At 41.6% G+C, this 22,648-nt stretch overlaps 1 protein-coding gene across 1 annotated transcript in view; it reads right to left on the bottom strand.

Moving 5' to 3' along the window:
* Positions 1–22,648, bottom strand: part of LOC117445001 (complement factor H-like) — a 37,711-nt gene that overhangs the window by 5,201 nt on the left and 9,862 nt on the right. The window contains exons 14-27 of the mRNA XM_071203026.1: positions 19,313–19,411; positions 18,948–19,127; positions 18,519–18,624; positions 18,346–18,422; positions 17,509–17,700; positions 16,738–16,899; positions 16,242–16,421; positions 14,264–14,446; positions 13,890–13,942; positions 5,210–5,363; positions 4,714–4,893; positions 3,736–3,923; positions 1,237–1,339; positions 46–228 (exon numbers count right to left, since the gene is read on the bottom strand). Coding sequence (XP_071059127.1) covers positions 46–228; positions 1,237–1,339; positions 3,736–3,923; positions 4,714–4,893; positions 5,210–5,363; positions 13,890–13,942; positions 14,264–14,446; positions 16,242–16,421; positions 16,738–16,899; positions 17,509–17,700; positions 18,346–18,422; positions 18,519–18,624; positions 18,948–19,127; positions 19,313–19,411 — 2,040 coding nt within the window. The remainder of the gene's footprint in view (positions 1–45; positions 229–1,236; positions 1,340–3,735; positions 3,924–4,713; positions 4,894–5,209; positions 5,364–13,889; positions 13,943–14,263; positions 14,447–16,241; positions 16,422–16,737; positions 16,900–17,508; positions 17,701–18,345; positions 18,423–18,518; positions 18,625–18,947; positions 19,128–19,312; positions 19,412–22,648) is intronic.

The raw sequence follows: 22,648 nt of genomic DNA on the forward strand, positions 1-22,648 counted from the left end.
CAACATGAGACACTTTGTGCTTCCTGTTTTCACACGGTGCAATACCTTTGCATGTTGGAGATTTGCCCACCCACTCTCCATTTTCATCACAATACATCTCGGCTGACCCAAACAGCACTTGAGAGCTGGACTTGCAGCTGAATCGAACTACATTGCCAAAGGTTGCTTCCTCAATGTTCCCATTCACGTGGACTTGCTCGTCCACGTTGATTATTGGACACTGTTGTGCTGAAACAAACATAACCCAAAACAATTAAAAATGTATAGAGTTTTTGAGTGTCAATTATTGGAAGAATAACATAATTGTTCATTCAGGTCTGATAGTCCACAATCCGTCCTCTTTGCATGTAGTTACTACTGAGGCCTGTTGATGACTAACAATCCAGTGCTTGTCTCCACAATTTACTGTCACTTGGTCACCAGGTAGAAACGTGTCTTTATTAGCAGGTACATAGCTGGTTCCTTTCAGCCCTAGCAGTTGTAGTTGACATGTTATTGCTGTATTTGTTGGAAAATAAACACATTATCCGTCAGAACCTATATTTATTGGGAAGTGTCACCAGTACACTGCATTACTCAGTTTTTACTTACGTTCACACAGAGGTGTGGGGCTCCCAACAAACATAACCCCAAAAACATTTAAATGTAGCGTTTTAAAAAAATAATTTAGGAAATGAAACAGAAATAAACTGAATGACAATTTCCCTTGAATTTTCAGTTAAACTGTAAATAATAATACTTAAAATAAAGTGAAACAAACCATTTAGAAATGAATACTAGTCTCCAATAAAGAAAAATAAGATCACCCTTTAATGAGCAACAATTCAGTTTTTGGATGCTGAACATATTATCTTTGTTGCATAATACACATAAGCAAGAATACAAATGTATTTAGGAAAAGGCTAATTAAAAAGCCGTAGAGTGGATGCAGCCTGTAACAATGGGGTGTGGGAGGGCATGGTGGTCTAACATCTGTTGCTGTTTTTTTGTTTTTTTTAACTGCAGGTTCATTGCTGGTTCCTTCCAGTGGTGGCAGATATAGTTTACATTTTATTGTTGCACTGTCCATCACAGAACCAGTTTTCAGTGGTTTGTCTGATATAACAAGTCAATTGAGTTACTCAGTTCACACATAGGTTCACATTAAGTCCTGGATATGGTTTTATTCATATATAATAGAGAAACAGAGGGATTAATAAATAATTAAAATAACAAATAATTCCCCCTCTTGCTTACCTTCCTGTTGTAAAGACGTATCCATTTGAAGGCATAGTATAAAGAACCCAAGAAAGTACAAATATGTCATTGTGAGGATCCAGGAATAGCTGTACTTCTGTAATTACTTAAATCGAGTCTTTCTACACAGTGGAAAGTACAAACAATTGAATGAAACTGTCTCAGGAACACGAGTACCTCCCCCTTACAACACGCACGCACGCACACACGCACGCACGCACGCACGCACGCACGCACGCACGCACACACACACACACACACACACACACACACACACACACACACACACTCTCTCTCTCCGATTGGTTTACCTATATATATGTTATTTGTATTATAAAACAACCCTGATATGGAAATAGTTTTTCCACCGTATTTTGCAGTATTGATATATAAGTATTTAATAAATGTTAGCATGCAAAGTTTGCAAACAATGATTTAGGTGCAGGTTATATGAGTAAGTATAACAAATAAAATATAAAAAAAGTTTCAGTTATTTAAAGAAGTCCACGAAATTTGAGGACGACAGTCTGACCAGGGTTTAGAATAACTTGTCCTCCCCTTTTACCTTCTATAGGCTTATACGGTAATGATGTCTCTCTAAGAGGTCCCAACAAAGACCCATATCCCTCCAGTTCTCATAAATGTACACTGGCTTCCTGTCTGTGGAATAATATATTTCAAAATTACAACTTTTGGTGTATAAAGCACTGAATTGTGCAGATAGCATGAACTGTTCTACAAACAGTCAATCTCTTTCCTCTGGTTTATCATTAACATGTTTGTCCAGCAAGCTCATGTCACTTCCAGTTAGCTCAATCGTTTACTGGCAGAGAGCAGGGTCATCACACCTTCAAAACATCGAGGCCATCTCAATGTACCAAAGGGTATTCGTTTGACAGACAGTGACATACCAGTGATGGGAGAGGGGCAGTGGTATACAGTTACTAAGTAGATTTACTAAAGTACTGTACTTTAGTACAATTTAAGTACTTTTGTGCTTTTACTTGAGTAACATGTTGAATGCAGGACTTTAACTTGTAACAGAGTATTCCTAAACTCTGGTACTTCTACTTTTACTCAAGCACAAGGTCGGAGTACTTCTCCCCACATCTGCACAGGGGGCATTTTAAATAAAAAAACTGTTTGCAAGCAACGTACATACTTTGAAATACTTATAATACTAGAAAGTATCGTCATCATCTACTCAATGACATTCTTTGAGTTGGAAAATATAGATGGTAATAAGGAGTATTTACATATTTTCTCATAATACATATACAGTAAGGAAGGAAACAGACTGATTGAACGTGTATTTTTTATATATGCTCAATTTTTGTACTTTTATTTAGCATTCAAATGGTATTCAGCCAATTCAGTTACTTTGAGTGAAATAACCCCTTCACTGGCAAGTGGGCAGGAGCATCACACCATCAACACATCTCATGTTCAATGTTCAATGTGCCGACAGGTCTTCCTCCTCCTTCTGATTTTGAAGTTTCAGGTTCCATATCTTCTCTTTTTATGGTGCTTATGTTGTATATCTTATAATACTACAGAAATTAGGTCAACTTATAACATTATATAACAGTGTGTATGATCAGTATATATTAACAGTATATTGCAGTATATACTTACTGTATACCAGTACACATGTATAGTTTACAAGTATAAATGTACAGTATACAACAGTAGATTACGTGTATTGTGAAGATATGGCTTCAGTTCAGGGTTAATATGATCATAATGGTAACGTGTACCTCCAGCAGGAAAAGTGTACTTCTTGAAACTCCTTACCAGGACCTTGATGTGTTACAGGCAGCAAGCCTAGTTTTTAATGAACATTACTCTTACTTTCAAAATGAACAAATCCAACTATAAAATATGTATTTGTCTATTTGTTGGCAAATGTAGCTCGGTATATAGAAAATAGTTTCCTATATGAAACTGCTCACAACTGCGAATTATTTAGATTTCCGGAAAGAAACGCTGCTTTTAAATTCTACATTCAAAACGTATCTATTTGAGGCTATGAGCAACACAAGCCGAGTGGCATCTAGTGGCATCATATTCAAGAAGAAGCAGACATCTCTACAGCACACCAAAACAATACAGACTGATAAAGTGCATTACAGGAGCGAAGAGAAATATGTATGTCTGTTTCCTGGGGAACTGCTCCTTAAAAACTGTTGAAGAAACATTCATGGAAAATTATCTTTATGTTTAAGGAAAATCATTATTAGGAAACTTGGCCCAGTTTGGCCATTTATTGTGCTTTATTAATATTTTGGATATCATCATGAAAGATAAAGAGTTCATCTGATAAATAGAGGCAGACATCTGACCAAGTCAACATATTTGTTTTATTAGAATGACCACACAGAGCACTGGGTTACACACACTTGATTAGGAAAGAACTGGTCTAACTCTTTACTTTGGTTAATCGTACATGTTTGTCCAGCTAGTTCATGGTCATCACATCCAGTTGACTAAAAAGCTTTAGTGGCAAGTAGGAAGGAGGATCACACCATCATTACATTTCTGACGCATGTCCACTGCGCCGACATGTGTTCCACTGGTACACCTGAACTCGATTGTATCATCAGGTTTTAAATACATTTTATTCTGTTGAACATGTCTGAAGTCAATATGATGTGTAGTCATGTCTTGGCTATTCACAATGCAGGGTTCTGCAAGAGAAAATGGATACACAGCATATTGTTAATACTTAAAAGTCATTCAGAGGGGCGGGTACATTGTTAATGGCATATGACTATAACGCCTGCACGCTACCAGAACCCTGAGGCGGGCAGGGAAGATAGTGGCCGACCCCTTCCACCCTGGACACAAACTGTTCACCCCCCTCCCCTCTGGCAGGAGGCTGCGCTCCATCAGGACCAAAAGCTCTCGCCACCTGAACAGTTCCTTCCCCTCCGCTACCGGCCTCTTAAACAAGGCCCGGCCCCACCACTGACACTTTACCTCAGCCACAACGTAGACTCTATATGCATTACATTAATGCACACAATGCTCATACTGCTTACTGCACATATTCTTATTTCTATATTTTATAATTCACTCCACTCTATTTCACTGTAAATTACTGCTTTATTTAATTTAATTTATTTGTATTGCTATTTAACTATATTTTATTACAGTGTCCTTAAAGATTTTTTGTTTTATATTATATTTTTTTTGTTTTATATTTTATGTATATGCACCATTACATCATGTCAAATTCCTCGTATGTGTGAACCTACCTTGCAATAAACCCGTTTCTGATTCTGATTCATATATATAAATCTAATATATTTAGGGCTTGAAAACTATAGTCCAAAATGTAATCAGTATCTTGTTCTGTTACAATACTCAACATTCAAAGCCTTACTAGCTAGCATACTGGTAAACAGACAGGAAGTTATATTGCCTTATACCAAAAACCTCACAGAATAAAAAAATGTAAATGAAATTGTAACTTACTGAGGCATCTCATCTGTCCAATCCATTCACCATTGGTGCAGGTTTTGTGAGGATCACCCTGCATTTTGTAGTAATTCGGACAGATGTATTTAACCCTGTCTCCGTGCCTGTACCTGTGTCCAACAGTTCCCTCAATGTCTCCATCTTCAAGGGGTGTTGGTTTTCCACAATCCAAAGGAGCTAAAAGAATGTAAAAAGAAAAACACACAAATAAATAAACAATCTTAGGGTTTAGAAATCTGTAAACATACACACTGCCATTTTACTAATTTCACTTAGCTTAAATCAAATACAGTCTATTGTCACAGCTCTGCAACAAACCATACCTTAATGCAAGTTGTAATGTTCAGGTCATGAACAAGGCGAAAATATGTCCAGATTGCAGTGTATTTTATGAAAGTTGAGTCACCATGAAACAGTCAGAATAACTACTCTATACTAAAAGAAAGACGTTGAGGTTGATGTATTGTAAAGCAGCAAGAAAGAAAAGATTCACCTCCGCATGTTGGGAAGGGAGCACTCCACTGTCCGTTTGCTAAGCATGTCACTTCTGCATTCCCCAAAAGAGTGTCTCCATTTTCATGGCAACTAAACCTCAACTTTTCGGGGTCTGTGTCGAGGCGTACATTGTCAGATACACCCGTGACTTTGCATTAAAATATTAAATATTAATACATAATATAAAAATATTAATACATTTCCTGTATTTTGACACGATAACTCTTTAATAACCTAAGTAGCCTACGGAAAAAAAAGTATATATTGCCTTATAAAATACAGAAAAGTTTAAACATCTAGCATGATAATAATAAAAAAAACTAATGATATCTTAAACCAAAATAAATAAAATGGAAAATTAACCGACAACAACAATTTAACATAAATAAAACAAGGATTAAAACAAGGATACATTTGAATCAATGTTGTGTAAAGTACCCGTTATGGTTAAAAAAAATATTTTTTTATTTCTATTTTTTGAAAATAATACAGCTTCCGGCTTCCCGGGACACGAAGAGGAGACACGAACAATTCTTCCACTTGAAATGCGTTTAAACTGTGTCAGAGAGATGTTTAATCGGTTCATTTCAATTGTTTAATAATTGGTGTTTAATACTGGCAACTTCTAATTGTTGGAAAAACGAAAACGTTCCCAATCGAGACGCCCCATAGATCATTTTGGGGGGGGGGGGGGGGCGTTCGACGGATCGATCCAGCTTCGATTCCGTAACCTTGACGCACTGCCAATCCAACATCCAATCCCGATTTGAAGTTTAATCACGTGGACTGTAGTCCTAAACGATATCTGGGGATTATGGGTAGTGTAGTGTCTTCAGCCATCCTCACCTCGATGACAGCGCAAAGTCGATGATGCTCGAAATGTCCCTTATAGGCCTACGTCTGTTTCCGGTTATTTTTATTTTGAAATTCAGTCCCTGACGGACGTCAAAAAAGCCCGAGATTATTGAATTAAACCAATAAATAAAAGCAAGGACAATTGTGTGTTATTGGTGAGTAAATAACAGTGTGTTATTTTGAAAAGAATAACAAATTAGAAGGAAAACAAGATTTAAAAAATACAGATTTCAGTATCCTGAGGCTCTGAGCCCCATTTCTTTTCATCACAGACGGCAACAAAAGTCCGAAATTATACGATTTAAAATAAAAGCAATACTTGTGGCTTGATATTGACTAAGAACATGTTTTTATGAACCACACAAAAGACGTGCTGCAGGCAGTAGAAATACATTGCTTTTAAATTCGTGCTGTGCAACACGAAAAAAGTCGTGCTGTGTAACACGAAAAAAAGGGGCAAATCGTGTTGGTGAACACGAATCAATAGATTAAAAATCGTGTTGGTGAACACGAAATGCCGTGAGACTGGGTTGCTATATCGTTGTATTTACTGCTCCTAGTACTATACTCCTAGCACTAGGACGATATGCAGAGAACAATCTTCACTGTGTGTGCTGTGTGCTCTGCATGTATGGCCATTAAGGAGGATTTCATCCTCCCAATATTATATTGTCTAGTGGCCAGCCGTTGGCTGACACTTTTAGGCACCAGCCACAGTTACTATTGTAACTAAGGTTCTGAGCCGTAAGTACTGGCCATAATTACTACTGTAACTACGGTTCCAAGCTGTGTAAGTACTGGCCATAGTTAATACTGTAACTACGGGGTTAAGCCGTAAGTACTGGCCATAGTTACTACTGTAACTACGGTTCCAAGCCGTGCACGTACTGGCCATAGGCAATACCGTAACCACGGCTCTATGCTGTGTAAGTACTGGCCATAGTTACTACTGTAACTACGGTTCTAAACCATGTAAGTACTGGCCATAGTTACTACTGTAACTAAGGTTCCAAGCCGTGCAAGTACTGGCCAGAGTTACTACTGTAACTACGGCTCTATGCTGTGTAAGTACTGGCCATAGTTACTACTGTAACTACGGTCCCAAGCCGTGCAAGTACTGGCCAGAGTTACGACTGTAACTACGGTCCTAAGCCGTGTAAGTACTGGCCATAGTTACTACTGTAACTACGGTTAGATGCCGTGTGAGCCCTGGCCATGGTTACTGCTGTAACTACGGCTATGTGCTATTCTCTTCTTTAGAAGCTAGTTATCTGGTCTTAAACATGTGTGTTATTTGACTTGATCTCGCTTGATCGTTAGCAGCAGCCGCTCGGCTAACGTCTTGCGTATACTGTTAAGCTTCTTTATTTTACCCAGCTAGGTGAAGGCAGTGCTCTCGCTCCCGCTCCCTCTACCGGTAATGCGGATGTAGCTACATCCCTTTTTCTGTTCGGCGAGTAGTAGCACCGCTCTACTCTTCCCGTTCAGCAGGTAGCTGGTGAAGGCTGTGTTCCCGCACCCGCTCCCGGTTACGCTGCATCTGGCGTTCGACTCTAACTTAACCAGTGAAGGCAGTTCTCGCCCCCACTCCTGGTGGACGCCAAACGGCCTCGTTTTTCCGTTAAGCAGGTAGCCGGTGAAGGCTGTGTTCCCGCACCCGCTCCCGGTTACACTGCATCTGGCATTCGTCTCTAACTCAACCAGTGAAGGCAGTTCTCGCCCCCGCTCCTGGTAGACGCCAAACTGCCTTGTTTTTCTGTTAAGCAGGTAGCTGGTGAAGGCTGTGTTCCCGCACCCGCTCCCGGTTACACTGCATCTGGCATTCGTCTCTAACTCAACCAGTGAAGCCAGTGTTCTCGCCCCCGCTCCTGGTAGACGCGGAACTGCCTTGTTTCTCCGTTAAGCAGGTAGCTGGTGAAGGCTGTGTTCTCGCACCCGCACCCGGTTACGCTGCATCTGGCATTCGTCTTTAATTTAACCAGTGAAGGCAGTGTTCTCGCCCCCGCTCCTGGTAGACGCTAAACTTCCTTGTTTATTCCGTTAAGCAGGTAGCTGGTGAAGGCTGTGTTCCCGCACCCGCTCCCGGTTACGCTGCATCTGGCATTCGTCTTTAATTTAACCAGTGAAGGCAGTGTTCTCGCCCCCGCTCCTGGTAGACGCTAAACTTCCTTGTTTATTCCGTTAAGCAGGTAGCTGGTGAAGGCTGTGTTCCTGCACCCGCTCCCGGTTACGCTGCATCTGGCATTCGTCTTAATTTAACCAGTGAAGGCAGTGTTCTCGCCCCCGCTCCTGGTAGACGCTAAACTGCCTGGTTTCCGTTAAGCAGGTAGCTGGTGAAGGCTGTGTTCCCGCACCCGCTCCCGGTTACGCTGCATCTGGCACTCGCCTCTAGCTCAGCCAGTGAAGGCAGTGTTCTCGCCCCCGCTCTTGGTAAACTGCCTTATTTACTAATCCAGCTAGGTGAAGGCAGTGATCTCGCTCCCGCTCCCTCTGCCGGTAACGTGGGTGTAATTACATCCCTATTTCTGTTGGGCGAGTAGCGGCGCGGCTCTACTCTTTCTGTTAAGCAGGTAGCTGGTGAAGGCTGTATTCCCGCACCCGCTCCCGGTTACGCTACATCTGGCATTCGTCTCTAACTCAACCAGTGAAGGTAGTGTTCTCGCCCCCGCTCCTGGTAGATGCGGAACTGCCCTTTTTTCCGTTAAGCAGGTAGCGGGTGAAGGCTGTGTTCCCGCACCCGCTCCCGGTTATGCTGCATCTGGCATTCGTCTCTAACTCAGCCGGCAGTGTTCTCGCCCCCGCTCCTGGTAAACGCTGAACTGCCGTGTTTATTAATCCAGCCAGGTGAAGGCAGTGCTCTCGCTCCCGCTCCCTCTGCCTGTAACGTGGGTGTAATTACATCCCTCTTTCTGTTCGGCGAGTAGTCCTCTAAAGTGTCTCGGCTAAAAGTGGATCGGCTAGCTGCCGATAGGGGCATGATGAAGTCGCCTCTTGGCCCTTCAGCCTGGGCCCGTTGTAGGGGCTGCTAGCGGGCCACCTGCCCCCCCCCCCCCCTCCTTCGGTTGGCGCCCCTCCTTCGGTTGGCGCCCCTCCTTCGGCTGACGCACCTCCTTCGGTTGACGGAGAGTCCTCCGTAGCGTACCAGTCGAGCCAGGGGAGCTGTTTAGATCAGCTGCCGCCCAAGCTAGGCAGACCAGGCAGCAGCACTCGGGTCCTCGCAGACCTGTGCCCACTCCCAGCAGGCCCAGGGGCCGCTCTAGCAGCCGCACTCAGCCGCCGGATTACAGGGGTGGTCTGCAGAGGTCTTAGCGGCCCACTCAACCGCCTCCCAATGACTTTCGTGCCCCATGTCGCCCGCCTTCCAGGCGGCCTCGTGCCCCAGAGCCTTACCGGAACCCCCCAAGAGGCTCCAGGGTCCGGGGGACTGGGCTCTGAAATCCCGGGGGTGGTCGGCGGCTGCTTTCCCAGCAGCAGCTCAGTTTCTGGGCAGTCTGTACTTCCATCCCTTGGGTGGTTTTCACCTTAACCCAGGGGTACGGACCGCAGCTCCGGCCCCTAGCCTTCGGCTGGGTCTAATTGACAGTCGTCAGCGATCCGGCAGGGGCCCTACCTCTGGGCCAAGAGTTGTCCGTCCTTTTGTCCAAGGACGCAATCAACCCAGTAAGACCCTCTGCTTAGCCAGGGGGTTCTACTCGGCATACTTTCTCGTGAGCAAGAAAGTCGGCGGATTTCGCCCGATCTTGGACCTCAGAGGAATCAACAGATTCCTGAAGGTGCTGCCATTCTATATGCTGACTACTGCATACGCACAGGTGGAGTGGTTCTCAACCGAGGGATGCCTACTTCCACGTGGGCCGGGCAAGAGGGTGCCTTATATTCAGTTCCTCCGGCCCTTGGGCAGACTGGCAGCTGCCTCGGCCGCTGGGCCCTTAGGCCCGCTGTCGTTGTGCCCCATGCAGATGTGGCTGAACAGCCTTCACTTGGACACCAAGTGGCACAGGCACAGTGAAGTCAGGGTGTCGCAGCATTGCTCCACTCTCCGTCACGCTGGAGGGGCAGGGCCTATCTCCTGGTAGGCGTGCCCATGGGCGCCATCCCATCTCGCCAGGAGACCATCACCATAGGTGCATGTCTCTCAGGGTGGGGTGCAGTGCGGCAGGGCAGGACCGTTCAGGGTCAGCGGTCTGCCCAGCAGAGTGCGCGCTGGGTCAACGTGCTAGAGCTTCGGGCCGTGCAGCTTGCACTCACGCACTTTCTACCCCAACTGGGGGGCAAGAATGTGCGTGTTCCTTGGGGACAGCATGTATATTGTTGCTTAGACAACAGTCCCTTCTAGATAGTGGACGTTCTCACTCCACTCTGAATTTATGTGGCTGCGATTCTGCCCGACATGTTCGGGTCGACGGCGCCACGGTGGGGTGCCACAGGTCGGTGTCCCTCTTTATGAGAGGGGCTTTACGGCAGCGTCCCCCTTGCACCCCGAGGGCTCCGGCTTGGGACCTGCCCTTGCTGCCGGATGCCCTATCATCTCCTCCCTTCGAGCCCCTGGCCCAGGTGGGGCTTAGGTGGCTGCCCACGAAGGCAGCATTTCTGCTTGCCATAGCCTCAGGGAAGCGAGTCGGGGAGTTGCATGTCCTCTCCATAAACAATACATGCCCGAGGTGAGACTCTCAGGCGTTGCCCTTTGGGCAAATGTGGCATTCCCGCCCGGGGTCCTTCCACAAACTCACTTCAATCAGCCTGCCCAGCTGGCACGCTTTGACATCCAGGAGTACGGCACATCGAAGTTGCTGTGCCCTCGGGGTGCCCAAAGGGCGTATATCAAGGCTACTGCCTGTATACGGCAGGAGGAGCAACTCTTGAGTTTGCCCTGGCGGCACTAAAGGAGGTTAGGCCCTCTAACCAGTGGCTGCCCCACTGGGTTGTCGATACCATCTCACAGGCTTACGGGGCCAGTGGCCGCCCCCTGCCATCAGGCTGAGATGCCACTCTACAAGGAGCGTCTCAACATATTGGGCTGCCCTGAGAGGGGTGCCCCTGGAGACCATCTGCGCCGCGGCATCGTGGGCGTCTTCTGGCACATTCTCCAGTTGTCATCAGGTCAATGTCGCCACTCCCCATTCTTTGGGCGTGGTCCTTTTGCCGAGCTCCGCTGCTTCCAGTGGTGAGCAAGGGCTTGGATTCTTCATGATATTGTTGGTATAAGTCATCCAGTGCTAAAGCACCGCCTCTGGCGGTCAGTAGGGACGAAATAGAACGATAGTTACGGCTGTAACTACGGTTCTATGAGTCCCGGATGACCGCCAGAGTTCCCTGTCACTCAGAATTCTTGTGTGCTCGCGAGAAGATTCGGGGAACAGATCCTCTGACAATACCGGCTGATATAGCCGGTGTCACGTGGGTCACAGGTGACTTTGTTGTTATTGGTACTCGAGCTGCGCATGCGCGCGATGGACATATCCAGTGCTAAAGCACCGCCTCTGGCGGTCATCCGGGACTCATAGAACCGTAGTTACAGCCGTAACTATCGTTCCTTCCAGTGGTGGCAGATATAGTTTACATTTTATTGTTGCACTGTCCATCACAGAACCAGTTTTCAGTGGTTTGTCTGATATAACAAGTCAATTGAGTTACTCAGTTCACACATAGGTTCACATTAAGTCCTGGATATGGTTTTATTCATATATAATAGAGAAACAGAGGGATTAATAAATAATTAAAATAACAAATAATTCCCCCTCTTGCTTACCTTCCTGTTGTAAAGACGTATCCATTTTAAGGCATAGTATAAAGAACCCAAGAAAGTAAAAATATGTCATTGTGAGGATCCAGGAATAGCTGTACTTCTGTAATTACTTAAATCGAGTCTTTCTACACAGTGGAAAGTACAAACAATTGAATGAAACTGTCTCAGGAACACGAGTACCTCCCCCTTACAACACGCACGCACGCACGCACGCACGCACACACACACACGCACACACTCTCTCTCTCCGATTGGTTTACCTATATATATGTTATTTGTATTATAAAACAACCCTGATATGGAAATTGTTTTTCCACCGTATTTTGCAGTATTGATATATAAGTATTTAATAAATTTCAGCATACAAAGTTTGCAAACAATGATTTAGGTGCAGGTTATATGAGAACGTATAACAAATAAAATATAAAGTTTCAGTTATTTAAAGAAGTCCACGAAATTTGAGGACGACAGTCTGACCAGGGTTTAGAATAACTTGTCCTCCCCTTTTACCTTCTATAGGCGTATACGGTAATGATGTCTCTCTAAGAGGTCCCAACAAAGACCCATATCCCTCCAGTTCTCATAAATGTACACTGGCTTCCTGTCTGTGGAATAATATATTTCAAAATTACAACTTTTGGTGTATAAAGCACTGAATTGTGCAGATAGCATGAACTGTTCTACAAATGTTGTCAATCTCTTTCCTCTGGTTTATCATTAACATGTTTGTCCAGCAAGCTCATGTCACTTCCAGTTAGCTCAATCGTTTACTGGCAGAGAGCAGGGTCATCACACCTTCAAAACATCGAGGCCATCTCAATGTACCAAAGGGTATTCGTTTGACAGACAGTGACATACCAGTGATGGGAGAGGGGCAGTGGTATACAGTTACTAAGTAGATTTACTAAAGTACTGTACTTTAGTACTATTTAAGTACTTTTGTGCTTTTACTTGAGTAACATGTTGAATGCAGGACTTTAACTTGTAACAGAATATTCCTAAACTCTGGTACTTCTACTTTTACTCAAGCACAAGATCGGAGTACTTCTCCCCACATCTGCACAGGGGGCATTTTAAATAAAAAAACTGTTTGCAAGCAAGGTACATACTTTCAAATACTTATAATACTAGAAAGTATCGTCATCATCTACTCAATGACATTCTTTGAGTTGGAAAATATAGATGGTAATAAGGAGTATTTACATATTTTCTCATAATACATATACAGTAAGGAAGGAAACAGACTGATTGAACGTGTATTTTTTATATATGCTCAATTTTTGTACTTTTATTTAGCATTCAAATGGTATTCAGCCAATTCAGTTACTTTGAGTGAAATAACCCCTTCACTGGCAAGTGGGCAGGAGCATCACACCATCAACACATCTCATGTTCAATGTTCAATGTGCCGACAGGTCTTCCTCCTCCTTCTGATTTTGAAGTTTCAGGTTCCATATCTTCTCTTTTTATGGTGCTTATGTTGTATATCTTATAATACTACAGAAATTAGGTCAACTTATAACATTATATAACAGTGTGTATGATCAGTATATATTAACAGTATATTGCAGTATATACTTACTGTATACCAGTACACATGTATAGTTTACAAGTATAAATGTACAGTATACAACAGTAGATTACGTGTATTGTGAAGATATGGCTTCAGTTCAGGGTTAATATGATCATAATGGTAACGTGTACCTCCAGCAGGAAAAGTGTACTTCTTGAAACTCCTTACCAGGACCTTGATGTGTTACAGGCAGCAAGCCTAGTTTTTAATGAACATTACTCTTACTTTCAAAATGAACAAATCCAACTATAAAATATTTATTTGTCTATTTGTTGGCAAATGTAGCTCGGTATATAGAAAATAGTTTCCTATATGAAACTGCTCACAACTGCGAATTATTTAGATTTCCGGAAAGAAACGCTGCTTTTAAATTCTACATTCAAAACGTATCTATTTGAGGCTATGAGCAACACAAGCCGAGTGGCATCTAGTGGCATCATATTCAAGAAGAAGCAGACATCTCTACAGCACACCAAAACAATACAGACTGATAAAGTGCATTACAGGAGCGAAGAGAAATATGTATGTCTGTTTCCTGGGGAACTGCTCCTTAAAAACTGTTGAAGAAACATTCATGGAAAATTATCTTTATGTTTAAGGAAAATCATTATTAGGAAACTTGGCCCAGTTTGGCCATTTATTGTGCTTTATTAATATTTTGGATATCATCATGAAAGATAAAGAGTTCATCTGATAAATAGAGGCAGACATCTGACCAAGTCAACATATTTGTTTTATTAGAATGACCACACAGAGCACTGGGTTACACACACTTGATTAGGAAAGAACTGGTCTAACTCTTTACTTTGGTTAATCGTACATGTTTGTCCAGCTAGTTCATGGTCATCACATCCAGTTGACTAAAAAGCTTTAGTGGCAAGTAGGAAGGAGGATCACACCATCATTACATTTCTGACGCATGTCCACTGCGCCGTCATGTGTTCCACTGGTACACCTGAACTCGATTGTATCATCAGGTGTTGAATACATTTTATTCTGTTGAACATGTCTGAAGTCAATATGATGTGTAGTCATGTCTTGACTATTCACAGTGCAGGGTTCTGCAAGGGAAAATGGATACACAGCATATTGTTAATACTTAAAAGTCATTCAGAGGGGCAGGTACATTGTTAATGGCATATGACTATAACGCCTGCACGCTACCAGAACCCTGAGGCGGGCAGGGAAGATAGTGGCCGACCCCTTCCACCCTGGACACAAACTGTTCACCCCCTCCCCTCTGGCAGGAGGCTGCGCTCCATCAGGACCAAAACCTCTCGCCACCTGAACAGTTCCTTCCCCTCCGCTACCGGCCTCTTAAACAAGGCCCGGCCCCACCACTGACACTTTACCTCAGCCACAACGTAGACTCTATATGCATTACATTAATGCACACAATGCTCATACTGCTTACTGCACATATTCTTATTTCTATATTTTATAATTCACTCCACTCTATTTCACTGTAAATTACTGCTTTATTTAATTTAATTTATTTGTATTGCTATTTAACTATATTTTATTACAGTGTCCTTAAAGATTTTTTGTTTTATATTAGATTTTTTTTGTTTTATATTTTATGTATATGCACCATTACATCATGTCAAATTCCTTGTATGTGTGAACCTACCTTGCAATAAACCCGTTTCTGATTCTGATTCATATATATATATTAGGGCTGTCAAGTTAACGCGTTAATAACGCGTTAACGCAAAAAAAAAATTAACGCCACTAATTATTTTAACGCGATTAACGCATGTGTATTTTTTTTCCTCGGCCGCCCCGTAGTTTCAGAGCGCATCGAGTTTAAAATACCATCTACAAGCTGATGCTGACAGCCCCGCTCCTGCCGCCCGCTTGTGGCAGACCACACTTCCACGCTCACCGGCAGGCACCGACTGGTCATCGGGAGGACCGGGAGGGTGTGTGTATGTGTGGCGCGAGCGAGCGAGAGAGAGACCTTAGTCCTACGTGCATTACCGTTCCGCAGTGTGAACGCGGCTATTGTTGTTGTTAGCATCTGGTGCTAGCTAGCTGCGCTAACGGATATAAGGAGCTGTTTAAATGAAAACAGAGGAGCGCCCTATCCACACAACTGCGCTGAGCACTTGACTTGATGCAGGAAGCAGACAGTGGGACATTGTAGGAGAAGTCAGCACACTCATGATTGCAGCAACATGATTGCAGCGTCCAGGCAGCTCCCGTTCGAGCATATGCCTTGAGTTGCACATAGCTCCAACGATCACGATCACACACACACACACACACACACACACACACACACACACACACACACACACACACACACACACACACACACACACACACACACACACACACACACACACACACACACACACACACACACACACACACACACACGCACGCACACGCACACACCATTTGTATTGAATGAGAGAGGTTCCAGGTTGTTGTGTTTAATATTCATGAGAATATTTGTCATTGTTCAAATGATAATAAACATTAGCATAAAGCATATTTGTCCACTCATATGTTGATAAGAGTATTAAAAACTTGAAAAATATTCCTCTAAGGTACTTTTAGAACAGATAAAAAATGTGCGATTAATTTGCGATTAATCGCGATTAACTATGGACAATCATGCGATTAATCGCGATTAAATATTTTAATCGACTGACAGCCCTAATATATATAAATCTAATATATTTAGGGCTTGAAAACTATAGTCCAAAATGTAATCAGTATCTTGTTCTGTTACAATACTCAACATTCAAAGCCTTACTAGCTAGCATACTGGTAAACAGACAGGAAGTTATATTGCCTTATACCAAAAACCTCACAGAATAAAAAAATGTAAATGAAATTGTAACTTACTGAGGCATCTCATCTGTCCAATCCATTCACCATTGGTGCAGGTTTTGTGAGGATCACCCTGCATTTTGTAGTAATTCGGACAGGTGTATTTAACCCAGTCTCCGTGCCTGTACCTGTGTCCAACAGTTCCCTCAATGTCTCCATCTTCAAGGGGTGTTGGTTTTCCACAATCCGAAGGAGCTAAAAGAATGTAAAAAGAAAAACACACAAATAAATAAACAATCTTAGGGTTTAGAAATCTGTAAACATACACACTGCCATTTTACTAGGTTCACTTAGCTTAAATCAAATACAGTCTATTGTCACAGCTCTGCAACAAACCATACCTTAATGCAAGTTTTAATGTTCAGGTCATGAACAAGGCGAAAATATGTCCAGATTGCAGTGTATTTTATGAAAGTTGAGTCACCATGAAACAGTCAGAATAACTACTCTATACTAAAAGAAAGACGTTGAGGTTGATGTATTGTAAAGCAGCAAGAAAGAAAAGATTCACCTCCGCATGTTGGGAAGGGAGCACTCCACTGTCCGTTTGCTAAGCATGTCACTTCTGCATTCCCCAAAAGAGTGTCTCCATTTTCATGGCAACTAAACCTCAACTTTTCGGGGTCTGTGTCGAGGCGTACATTGTCAGATACACCCGTGACTTTGCATTTCTCTGTTTGGAGAAGAGAATCTGGTCAATCAAGAGTTTGTACAGTATAAACAATAGAATGACCAAAGATCTGAGTTTTTGGATTTCTTTTTTTATATCGGAACATAGAGGTACAGAAGAGTATGTTGGATGTTTGATTTTAATGAGTCTATAACAAGCATTTTTAAGCTAACAATAAATCACATTAGGGAGGTCGGAAATAAACAGCACTGGAACACTGACTGCTAACTGAAGTAACAGTTATAGAATAGCTGTAGTAAACATAGTTATCTCAAAGATAATTACTAATGTCAATGTCAGCTCGTTTCTACTGCCGCCAAGGGACACATTTTTTTTTATATGGTATGTTTAGTTATTGGTATAGACAACATATATTGCAGATTCTTGAGAGGACATTATGTTGAAACATTTCTGTAATTATTGATCACCAAACTTTGAGCTTAACGTTAATGTATCTGATAAGTTAACATTCATCTTCTGTATCGCTAATACAACTTTGCAGGTGATGTCTGGGTGAAATAGAAATCAATATTGTCAAATGAGAAACTTAGTGTCAAACATATAAAAAGTATTTATCTAGATATAGTACACAAAATACTTTTTTTATTTTACTTTCACAAGTTGGGAATGCATTGTCCCACTGTCCATCTTTAAGACATATCAGCATTGAGCTGCCATTCAGATATTTCCATGGACCGTCACAGCTGAATTCGAGGAAGCGGTCAGGAAGTATGGGGTCATCATTTTCTGGAATACCTTTTACAATGAACCCTCCATCTGCAGGCGGGAGGTCGCAGCTCAAAGCTGAGTAAACACAAACACTCAGTTAGGTCAATGAAGGAAAATAAAACAAAGTTTGTACAACACGTTTTAGTAAACCCAAAACACAATGTGAGCCTAAAAATAAGACTAATATTTTCCTATGACCATCACTGTAATCATTATAGGTTAGAAACAACGTTTTGAATGTCATTGTTGTATCATCAACAAGTTGCAATTGAGGTAAGACAGTGAGAGGCACGGACCACAAAAAAAAGCTTTGGTGTTGCAGTTGTGAAACATAACACATCACATAGATAATCCAAAATGAACCCCAAAAATCAAATCTGAATGCGTTGACGCTTGGATGTTTTATACCGAAATGCACCTTGTGTTAACCTCTCTCCCATTGTTTTACTACAGTTTTGTACCATCAACTTTTTATCAAAGAAACACATACTTTCTAGTTGTTGCTCTTTGGTTCTGAGGATTCAACCGGGAGAGTTTTGTGCCAACTGAATCCTTTAACATTAACACAGGGCTGCCTACTAAGATACCGAAGAAGCACCCGTGCTTTAATAAAATAAAATCTTTCTTTTTAAATAACCATGAAAAGAACTGTAGCTATGAAGTTGATAGTAATCGACAGAACGTTGAACAATATTGTTGCTGTGTTGTTACCAGACTTACGATCACATATTGGCAAGTGATTGGTCCAATTGTCCAGGAAACAAGTCCTGGTGTCATCCTTACTCACCATCTGATACCTGTAATTAAACAGTACAATACAGGTTTACATTATGGCATCATACATACAGACACACATACGTGTCTATTTTATGAATCATTCCATGAGTACTTACCCTTCATTACAGAAGTATTTAATTTGTGTTCCAAAAACAAGCTCTTCCCCGTGGATGATTTGATAAAAACCATTGGGTGTGTCGTCAGGTAGTTCACATGGCTTTACTGAAAAAAGAATATTCCTTAGCACAGTTTCTTAATAAATGTAACATTATCCCTGTTTTGATGTTTGATATTTTAATTGAACATGAACGCAAATTGACTGGGTGCTTCCAAATGTTTTCAGATGCTATGGACAATCAAGTGTATGCAATTACAGTCGTGTCAATAAAATGTGAAACTACTCTGAGCCTGAAGGAAATAATGTAACATGTCTTTATAAAAATGAATTTCAGTTTATAAAGGATTTATATATGTTATAAACTGATGACAGCCGTCACTGAAGTGGTAACAGAAAAATGACTCAAGAAGAAAGCTGTTTAACTCACAGTAGCAACTTCCTTTCCGGAGTACATGCCACCCTTCGTTTGTACATACGTATTTGATGGTTAGACCTGATATATAACCAGTTTCACAAGCGAAATGTATCACATTTCCTTCTTGGTACTCAGCTCTTTTGGTCTCGTCAACCACATGGGCATGAGGAATGTGTGGGACCTTTGCACATGCTAACAAACAGCAACATGGGAATGCAAGGGTTAATTGGACATGTCTTAAAAATGAGGATATAACTTTACAGTACACTGTAATATTAAAAAGTCAACATCACATCCATGAACTTCACCCCCCTCCCTTTAACCTGTATTCTGTTTCTACTAATGAAAAGCAAATATTAAAAAAAAGTCTGTTTTACCATTCTGTGATAAGGTAACCTCCACACTCCTCCACAGTTGAAGAAGCAAGAGGATTAGAGACAATTGCATTTTGAGGAGCAGCCGTGCAGAGACAAAGTCTAATTGAGACTAACTTCTTTGACCAACTCTGTCTTTCTGTGTTTGTCCCCAGCCACAGTCGTCGGGGAGTACCGAGGGTCAGTGGGATTGCACAAGGCTGTATGAACACAACATGATGCATTAGAAAACAAGAGCACACACTGTTCGTAAAAGCAATAATAAAGCGACAGAAAAGTTCACAGACAGTGTCTTTTGTACTATAAATAATCTATTTGTAGTCTTTTAATAGTGTATTCCCTTTGGTATCCTTTCAAAAATAATTCATAAAATACTGCCAGAGACTCTGCACTTTCTGAAAACATTATGTTAATAAACATTTGGGACAGATTTCAGGAAATATTTTATGGTAAATCAAGTTGGACCCGACAGGATCAGCAACAAGGACATTTAAAACAAATAATGTATTTAATACACTATCGATTAAAGTGATCATAAATTGGTATGGTTTAACGGAGCAGATACATCACTGGTTTACGACTATCTTGAAGCAACTTAGAAATAAAGCTGAGGGACTTTGGGATATGTTTGTGAGTATCAGTTTATGTCAAGTTACCACATCCAATGTGTTGATACTACAGAGTCAAAGTCCATTGTTGAAATCATTAAGTAGAACAACCAGTCAAAGACGGAATTACAGTTACTGTATTGAAATAATGCTCTATAAGGATGTTTAACTAAAAGAAAATCTAATAATTAGGACATTTCCCATTTGAAAACCTTCAAAAGCACGAGTCGCCTTTACATTTTTCTTTCTACATGTCTTACCCTAACTTGACTCATTTCATTTCATTTCAAACCTTTATTTAGACAGATAGGTCCCTTGAGATCATGGATCTCTTTTACAAGGGAGACCTGCATCCATTTAGTTCCACATGAAACATAAAAACAACATAAAAACAAACAATAGAGGACATCATAATTACATATTCACCAACACTTACAAACACCCATAGTGTCAGAAAGCATCTCGTGCAGAAGTGCCTTAAAAACATTCAGAGAAATAAAATTGCTCAATTTCAATTTGGACTGTAGGCTGTTCCAAGCAAGTGGAGCTGCGCACATAAAAGCCGTCTTACCTAAGACAGTCCTCACTCTTGGCACATCTAACAAGACTACATCATGTGACCTCAGACAATAGCTGCCCGCAACTTTCTGCTTTACCAGAGAACAGATGTAATACGGGAGTTTGCCCAACATAGTATATTTTATAAATAAAAGTGTACCAGTGACTGAGCCTCCGTACAGAGAGTGATGGTAAACCTGCCTTGGTATACAGTGACGTGTAAGCGCTTTACAATTTGTGACAAATCTCAGAGCACTGTGATACGCAGCATCCAATTTGCTCAGGCAATGGGCAGGTGCATTCATATAGACCAGATCCCCATAGTCCAGCACAGGTAAAAAGGTCACAGTGACTAGCCTTTTCCTGGCCTCAAGCGAGAAACAGGACTTGTTTCTGAAAAAGAACCCTAGCCTAACCCTCAGTTTTTTAAGCAGGTTATTGACATGAAGTTTAAAAGAGAGACAATCATCAAGCCAGATACCAAGGTATTTGTAACAGGCAACAACTTCAAGTTTTGTTCCTTGCATAGTTACAATATCTAAAACAGGCTCTGGTGTCTTTTTAGCTTTTGAAAAGAGCATTACCTTGGTTTTATCCACATTTAAAAGAAGCTTTAATTCAGAGAACTGAGTCTGAATAGTGTTAAAAACAGCCTGTAATTTAACAACAGCCTCTTTAATGGAGGGACCTGCACAATACATCACAGTATCATCCGCATAAAAATGTAAAGTACCTTCATCCACATTATCACCTACACTATTAATATATATGGAGAATAAAAGTGGTCCTAAAACAGAACCTTGTGGTACACCATTAGAAATGTTTAACCACTCAGAAGACAGTCCATCAAAATGAACACATTGGGACCTTTCAGAGAGGTAGTTCACAAACCACCCCACTGCAAGGCTGGATATGCCAATACTGAGTAGCCTCTGCTTTCAAATGCGATGATCAACGGTGTCAAACGCTTTGGAAAGGTCAATAAACAGAGCTGCACAACTCTGCTTATTATCTAAAATAGTAGTAATGTCATTTACCACTTTCATTGTCGCAGTGATGGTGCTGTGTTTCTTTCTGAATCCTGACTGATGTTTAGACAGGATATCATTTATACATAAATAATAACCCATGAGCTTAGTTTTAACATGACAACTAAATGATGTTCTAAAAAGTCCTGGTTGGAAAACAATGGTGTACTTTGTCCCTTTCAAATCTAAATGACCACTGTGCTGTTTTATTTATTTAACCCACAACCGCTCTGTGAGTGCATTTATGGTCCAAATAGATTGTATTTCATACTTTTTATAAACTGTTTTAAGTATTCCTTTAAAACGATAATGAATCCTTCTTAAGTATCTAAATAATCACCAATAATTATTTATAATTTTAAATCATCTTAAATCATTATTTTGTATTTCATATTTCTCAAGTTGAAAGTGTTACATTAGCATTACTTTGGGGATCAACAGTCCAATAGAACTAATACGTTTCACAAGTTACTTTCTTCCTATACTTTATACTTTTCCTCAAAACACATATTAAAGAAATTATTATAGATGTTAAAAGTTCTTAAAATCTGAAGCCACTGTAAAAACTTTGATTTTGGAAACTTTATTTGTGTTCCTTTGATTGATTGGTTAAAAGGTTTTAAGAAAGTTCTAATTTGTTTTTTGTGGGCGACTGTGAACCAGAAGGTTGTGGGTTCGATCCCAGTCAACATGTCGATTTATTCTTGCACAAGATACTTAACCCACCCCAACGGTGTATGCATGTGTGTGAATGTTAGTTTCCTAAGAACAATTGGCACTGTCTGAATGAGGTGTGAAAGGGTGAATGACATGTAAAAGCGCTTTGCTCGGGCTGCAGGCCCTGATGGTATTAGCCCCAGGGTCCTGAGGACCTGTGCCAGCCAGCTGTCTCCTGTTCTTCAGCACCTGTTCAACCTGAGCCTGTACCTCGAGACCATCCCGGTGCTGTGGCAGACGTCCTGCGTTGTCCCTGTCCCTGAAAAGACGACTCCTTCTGGGCTCAATGACTATTGCCCTGCACTCACATCTCAGACCGCGGGTGAGATAATTCCTAGACCCTCTGCAATTTGCCTACCAGCTTCACCTGGGGATGGACGATGCCATTATTTACCTGCTGCAGCGTGCTCACTTTCTTGATTTCTCTA

Source organism: Pseudochaenichthys georgianus, chromosome 4 (assembly GCF_902827115.2).
Source record: "Pseudochaenichthys georgianus chromosome 4, fPseGeo1.2, whole genome shotgun sequence".
NCBI lineage: Eukaryota > Metazoa > Chordata > Actinopteri > Perciformes > Channichthyidae > Pseudochaenichthys > Pseudochaenichthys georgianus.